Below are 6670 nucleotides of genomic sequence, written 5' to 3' on the forward strand. Positions count from 1 at the left end.
AATAATAATAATAATAATAATAATAACAATAACAATAATAATAATACCTCACTTGCCAAAGTGAGAAAACAAATTTGATGACAAAAATGTAAAAAGAAAGGTTCACAATTTCAAAAAGAAAAAGAATGCTGCACGTCATAGTAACAACATTTCAGAATAGAACAGCAGACAAGAAGGAAAACTCAAAGCCAATCAACCTTCTGCTGTGTGTTTTAATGCAGATTTGAACACTTCATAGAAATGTCCAGCTTTTATTTTACCTCTYCAAAATAACGCACAGACAGATGTAACCTAATGATACATGTCTGAACTCCAGCGAAGCTCTTCACTGCAAGTGTGTCTTTTTAGCTATAAACCATTCTCGTGATCTAAAATCCTACAGGAAGGGGAAAATAAATTAAGCTAACATATCTCGTCGATCGGCAAATGTAGCATGAGTTTTAAAAGATAAAACTTTTGTGAGTTTGGCTAAAACAGTTTGTAGGTCAGAGAGGAGATTGAGTAGGTTGTTGCACAGCCTTTGAGCTTATACGAGCACAATAAAACTTTCTTTTTTCTTTTACCATTTATCAGTAGGGGTCGTTATTATGCATAGTTCATCAGATAAACCCTGTTTTTCATGTATTTTTAATGACTATTTTTGTGTCTTCCTCACAAGGGTGTAAAGATTTGTTAACAGATAGTGGAATGTTAAAGTTGCTGTATAACCAAGAAGCTTTACGACCCTGTCAGTTATTGACTTGGGAAGATAAATCCTTCATTACCGATGATTGCAAGCTCAGTATGTTTCATCTGTAAACAGAGATATTTGAACATGGCCAAAAGAAAACCTACAGTTGTGCTTTTGCTTCACGTTGGATGCCTCCTGTGTGTTTCTACTCTTTGCTTGGTAAGGAAAGATTCATTTTAAGGGATGCTGAAACTATAAACTTGATTCATAAACTTTATAAAAATTAAAAATTTACAATAAATCCTTTTTAATATGAAAACTTTATATCTGTTTGTTTGCTATTCTGCAGCCCACTCCGAAGATCCCAGGTTAGTGATTATCTCAACCAATCTGCAGATTCCAGTCTTTCACGTCACTTTGACTTCAGCGTATTTAGATGCATTTGTTTTTATAGACTTGGATGTAGACGGTGGACGAGACCTTGACATTTTTGACATAAATGAAGGTGCGGGAATTAGTAGTGTTGAATTTGTTTTTCTCTGCAGATCTCAGAGTTAGCTTACTGTTCTAAATGTTATGTTCTTTGTCCCACCCACACAGCGGCAGGGCTAAATCTGGTGGAGGGGGACATTGTGATCGATGGGGTATATTCGCCTAAATGCTTTTAGTTTTCATCTCACACAGCTTCATTTCTGTAGATTTGAGTGTGGACTTATGGCTTTGTGATTGTTGTGTCGCCACTTCAGGATCAAACTCGAAATTCCATCATAGGGGAGGAGTACAGGTGGCCAAAAACCATTCCTTACTACATGGAAGATGACTTAGGTAAAACAAACAAAAAATAAACAATAGCTAATAGTAAAATATCACAAAATGTTTCTGTAAAAGGTGCAAATAGTCTGATTGTCCTTTCAAATTGTTTTTTTTTTACTTTTTCATACACTTTTAATCAGACCATTTATGCTTTGTAATAATCTCACAGATGTTGAATGTTCAAACCTAACCTGACTTTTTTTTTCTTCGTAAGGAAAAAAAAATTTTTTTGTTTAATGCTGCAGTAAACAATTAATCCTACATTATTTCCCAATCATTAACTGGTGTTTAGTTCAGAGTCATGTCAAAGTACAGGGCAGCATTGTTTAATGATTGATGTCCTGACATTGACAGCTAATCTCGAGACCACAAAAGTGAGACTTACACAATCAGATTTAATCTCATGCCAAAATCATTTAATGAGGTCTAATTGGGAATTTAAGCAGGATTATAAATATTCTAACCTTAAACAGGAAGACGGGATGTAACATTCAAATTTTCATTTTCTTTGAAGAGATCAATGCAAAAGGTGTCATTCTGAAGGCCTTTGAGCAGTACCGCCTCAAGACCTGCATTGATTTCAAGCCGTGGGGCGGAGAAGAGAACTACATTTCCATYTTTAAAGGGAACGGGTAAGACCAAGAAGACCTCATGTTTTATATGTTTATATGGGAAGACAAACTGCATTGAYTGAGGGGTTAAAGTATTGTAAATCCTGTGCACAAGTAAAACCTTTGAGATAAGACACTGCTGATTTTATATGATGTTCATAAAAACCTGACTTTCCCCCTTCAAAAGCTGCTTCTCCTCTGTTGGTAACCGGCGAGTTGGGAAGCAGAGGTTGTCGATAGGAACCAACTGTGACCGTATCGCCACCATAGAACATGAGTTCCTTCATGCTCTGGGCTTCTGGCATGAGCAGTCCAGATCCGACCGTGATGATTATGTCAAAATCATCTGGGATCACATCACAGAGGGTAAAGGACAATTTATTATGTATCCTCTCTTTAATATAGTATTTCATATCACTAACATACTGAGCAAAATATGACTTATACATTATTATAGAATGCAATATAATACAATATACAGTATACACAACACACTATACAATATCATATGATATATCGTACAGTATGACTCTACATCACAAGACAATATAATATACCATGATAAATTGTATTATAATATACTATGTAATATATAATGCAATATTATATTTGATACAGTTATAAGATGTAAATCATAACTAATATATAAAACATTACAGTTTACTTTACTGATGTTTTAAATAAGTTTTAAAATTATATTTTTAGCTTAATTTTGAAAAGCAAAACTCATTTTACAGCAAATGTGACAAGTATTTGGATTAGCTGTTTCCATGGCTAAAATCCTGACTAGATAAGCAAATTAAACATCCTTATCAGTGATAGTTGTGTTGACCTATGCTCATCAAATTAGTCTTTTATTAGAGTCTGTAATTAAAGTACAATGTGCTCTGATTTGTCAGCTCCATTCTGTCAAGGGTTCAAACACCTGTGGATAAATGTCAGAAACCTAATCTCTATGTTATACAAAATATATATATATTAAAGCGTAACAAAATCATTTTCTAATGTCCCGTATGTCTGATCTGCAGGCAAGGAACACAATTTTAACACCTACAACGACACCACCTCCAGCTCTTTGGGCATACCCTACGACTATAGCTCCATGATGCACTACAGTAAAAACGCTTTCCGTAATGGCACCGAGCCCACCATCGTCACAAAGATCCCCGCTTTCAGCGACGTCATTGGCCAGCGTATGGAGTTCAGTGACAGTGACCTGCTCAAGCTGAACCGCCTCTACAACTGCAGTAAGCTTCAACAGCCAGTATGTAGCCTGGGCTTTAGTTTTGCATCATAAAAAAATAACTCCAAGATGGTCACACTGCTCAGCTGGATCAATAGTTATTGTGAAGAAGGTGGCCGGAATTTTATAGAAGCTGTAAAACACCTGCGGTGGTTTATTGCAGTTCTAAGAATTTCACCAGTGTTTATGAAATGTCTTCTAGCTCAAGGCTCCACCTTTTTGGACTCCTGTGACTTTGAACGGGAGAACATCTGCGGAATGATCCAGGGGCAAGAGGATACAGCTGACTGGGTCAGGGTATCTGAAGCTGCCGGAGGGCCAAACGTAGACTACACTAACATGGGCAAATGCACAGGTAGTATAAAACTTGGCTTGTTAAAGAATTGATTTATAATTTGGTACAAGTCATATTCCTAAATGCGAGTTCAGAAATCACTGAGTTTTGTCTTGTTTTCATGGTGGATGTGGAAAAAAGTTGCTTGTTGAAACTGAAGGACAGCGTGTCAAATAGAAGAATTTTACAGAATTGAAGCCATAATGAAATTCTTTAATTTACTTTTAAAATTTGTTTTTTGGCCACATTTTAGCAGTTTTAGCATCTTTGGAAAACAACTTTGTGCAAGGTTATTTTTGTTGTTGTTTTTGAAGACATAAAACGGTGCCAGAATCCCCCCCCCCCCCCACATTCTATCTAAGTCGTGTACATTATGTTAAGAAGAAAAACAGACATTTTTTTTGTTCATTTTTCATCAAACTCTCAAATCTAATTACAACTCTGTACTTACGAACAACATGGGCTCTTAATTTAGTTTTATGTCACCGATTAGCGACATCAAAACATCTACAATGCGATAATGAAGAGCTGCATCCTTAATTCATGTAATTTATTTGTTTAGGCTCGGGGTACTTCATGCACTTCAGCACTGGCACGGCCAACATTGGAGACACAGCTGTGCTGGAGAGCAGGATCCTTTATCCCAAAAGAGGTTATCAGTGTCTACAGTTCTTCTACTACAACAGTGCTGGTTCCAGTGACACACTGCAGATCTTTGTCAGGGAATATGACAAAGCCAACCCTAAAGGAACTCTGCGCTTTGTAACAACTATAGATGGTGACTAAAGTCTTTTTCAGTATTCACACATTTTAAAAWTTTTTTTTGTTCATTTCTATGCAGTCTAATTCTACATAGTTTGTGTTATTTTAGCTTTTTATAGTCTATAACATTCAATATTTATATTTATTCAAAATAGGCTTCTTTTCCTCGTAACAGTACATTATTGTCCCTTATAATTTCTTTAAAAATGCTGTTTTATACACAATGTTTTTGTCCTAATGCTAATTGTATAGTTATCCTTAGGCTACCTTTAGCAAGACATTTGCAACTTTTAGCTGTTTTAGTTTGTAGTAAGCATCTGCTTGGCAAATTTGTCTTTATAATTTTGCTTAGTAAGCCTTTTAATACTATTAGCACCAAATTAGCCTTTTGCTAACTAGCTTTTTGCTGATTTTAGTTTCCCTTTTGTTGTTTTTAGTTTCAGCAACTTTTTTTTTTCCAACTTTTAGCTTTTGGCTAACCTTTTTCAACTTTTTGCTTCCAGTAAACCTTTTAGCATTTTTCCAGCCTTTTACTAGTATTTCGATTTCAGCTTGCCTTTCGCTATTTTCAAATTGTTTTGCAACCTCTCGCTACCATTTTCCTACTTTAAGCTTATTTGGCTACTGTTAGCCTTTAACAAACATTTAATTTTTTTTATTTTAGCTAGTATTTTGCTGATAATGTTCTTATGTTTCTTTCAACTTAGTTTCCATTTCTTCAGCAATTTTTACCAGTCATTCAGCACTCAGTGTTCACACTGTTTTTGAAATAAAAACTAAATTAAAAAAAGGCCATTTATTTTGTCGTTTTTAAAGTTCTACAGATAAAATCTGACTATTTTATACTTGCTAAACTCAGTGATGTTGCTTTTTTTTTGTGACAGGATCTCCCCAGGATCTTTGGCAGCTGCACCACGTGAGCCTAGATGTCAAAACAAAGTTCCGCGTTGTTTTTCAAGGGACCAGGGTGGGCTCTGGGCCTGCGGCTGGGGGACTGTCCCTGGACGACATCAACCTTTCTGAAACCACCTGTCCAGAGTTTATTTGGCGAGTGAAAAACTTTGCTCATCTTTTGGAAAACACCCCAACAGATTCATTTATTTTTAGCCCTCCATTCACCTCTAAGGAAGGTTACTCCTTCCAAATGAAGCTTTACCCCARCGGAAAAGAGGGTTACCCTGGGGAGCTGTCGGCCTACGCTAATCTGGTGGCTCGTGAAGGGGACACAGGGCAGACATGGCCTTGTCCTTGGAAACAGATCACCATGATGTTAATGGATCAGCACCCACACATTCAAAAACGCATGTCCAATCAGCGCAGTGTCACAACTGACCCCAACAAGATGACATCAGGTGCAGCTTTTTTGTCACATAATCAAAAATATTCAGTCATTTTAGGGGTGCAACGAAACAGAAAATTCATGATTCGGTTCGCTTCAGCACTTTAGTCTCACGGTTCGATATTTTTTTCGATGCAAAAAAGAGAAATTTCCGTGCCCTTTTTAACTTGTATTCTATTTAAATTAAGTATGAATATTTATTTATCCTCAAAAGTACAATTTTTTTTAATTTAATGTTGCTGAAACAGCAAGTTTCTCAGCAGATCTGCACTCAAAAATGCAGCCCAGGTGGAGAAGTCGAATGCAGATCCACTGATCCTTCAACATAGAGCATCTTCAGAAGACAACATGATAAAATAAAATTTAAAAATCTGTATTTTTTGATACAAGTGTGTATGAACATAAAGCACTGTATTGAACGGTTCGATATGGGTACATGTATTGTTGCACCCCTAATATATATATATAAGGGGTGCAACAATACATGTATCCATATYGAACCGTATCGAACAGTGCTGTATCGAACAATACAGATTTTAAAATTTTACTTTATAAACTTGTCTTCTGAAGACGCTCTGTGTTGAAGGATCAGTTTATCTGTGTTCGACTTCTCCACCTGGGCTGCATTTTTGAGTGCAGATCCACTGAGAAACTTGCTGTTTCAGCAATATTTAATTTAAAAACTGTACTTTTGAGGTTGAACAAATGTTCATAATTAATTTGAATAAATTACAAGTTAAAAGGGGCATGGACATGTCTCTTTTTTGTATCAAAAAAATATCAAACCGTGAGACTAAAGTATCGAACCAAACCGAACCGTGAATTTCCTGTATCGTTGCACCCCTAATATATGTATATATATATATTTTTGAGCGCAGGTCCACTGAGAAACTTGCTG

The 6670-nt window shown here is 36.1% G+C and overlaps 1 protein-coding gene across 1 annotated transcript in view; it reads left to right on the forward strand.

The window, feature by feature from the left end:
• Positions 1–813: 813 nt before the first annotated feature.
• Positions 814–6670, forward strand: part of mep1bb (meprin A subunit beta b) — a 7556-nt gene continuing 1699 nt past the window's right edge. The window contains exons 1-11 of the mRNA XM_014028829.1: positions 814–889; positions 1020–1038; positions 1125–1175; positions 1271–1314; positions 1417–1495; positions 1998–2115; positions 2282–2460; positions 3123–3341; positions 3540–3692; positions 4234–4449; positions 5318–5785. Coding sequence (XP_013884283.1) covers positions 815–889; positions 1020–1038; positions 1125–1175; positions 1271–1314; positions 1417–1495; positions 1998–2115; positions 2282–2460; positions 3123–3341; positions 3540–3692; positions 4234–4449; positions 5318–5785 — 1621 coding nt within the window. The 5' untranslated portion in view covers position 814. The remainder of the gene's footprint in view (positions 890–1019; positions 1039–1124; positions 1176–1270; positions 1315–1416; positions 1496–1997; positions 2116–2281; positions 2461–3122; positions 3342–3539; positions 3693–4233; positions 4450–5317; positions 5786–6670) is intronic.

Source organism: Austrofundulus limnaeus, unplaced genomic scaffold (assembly GCF_001266775.1).
Source record: "Austrofundulus limnaeus strain Quisiro unplaced genomic scaffold, Austrofundulus_limnaeus-1.0 Scaffold6, whole genome shotgun sequence".
NCBI lineage: Eukaryota > Metazoa > Chordata > Actinopteri > Cyprinodontiformes > Rivulidae > Austrofundulus > Austrofundulus limnaeus.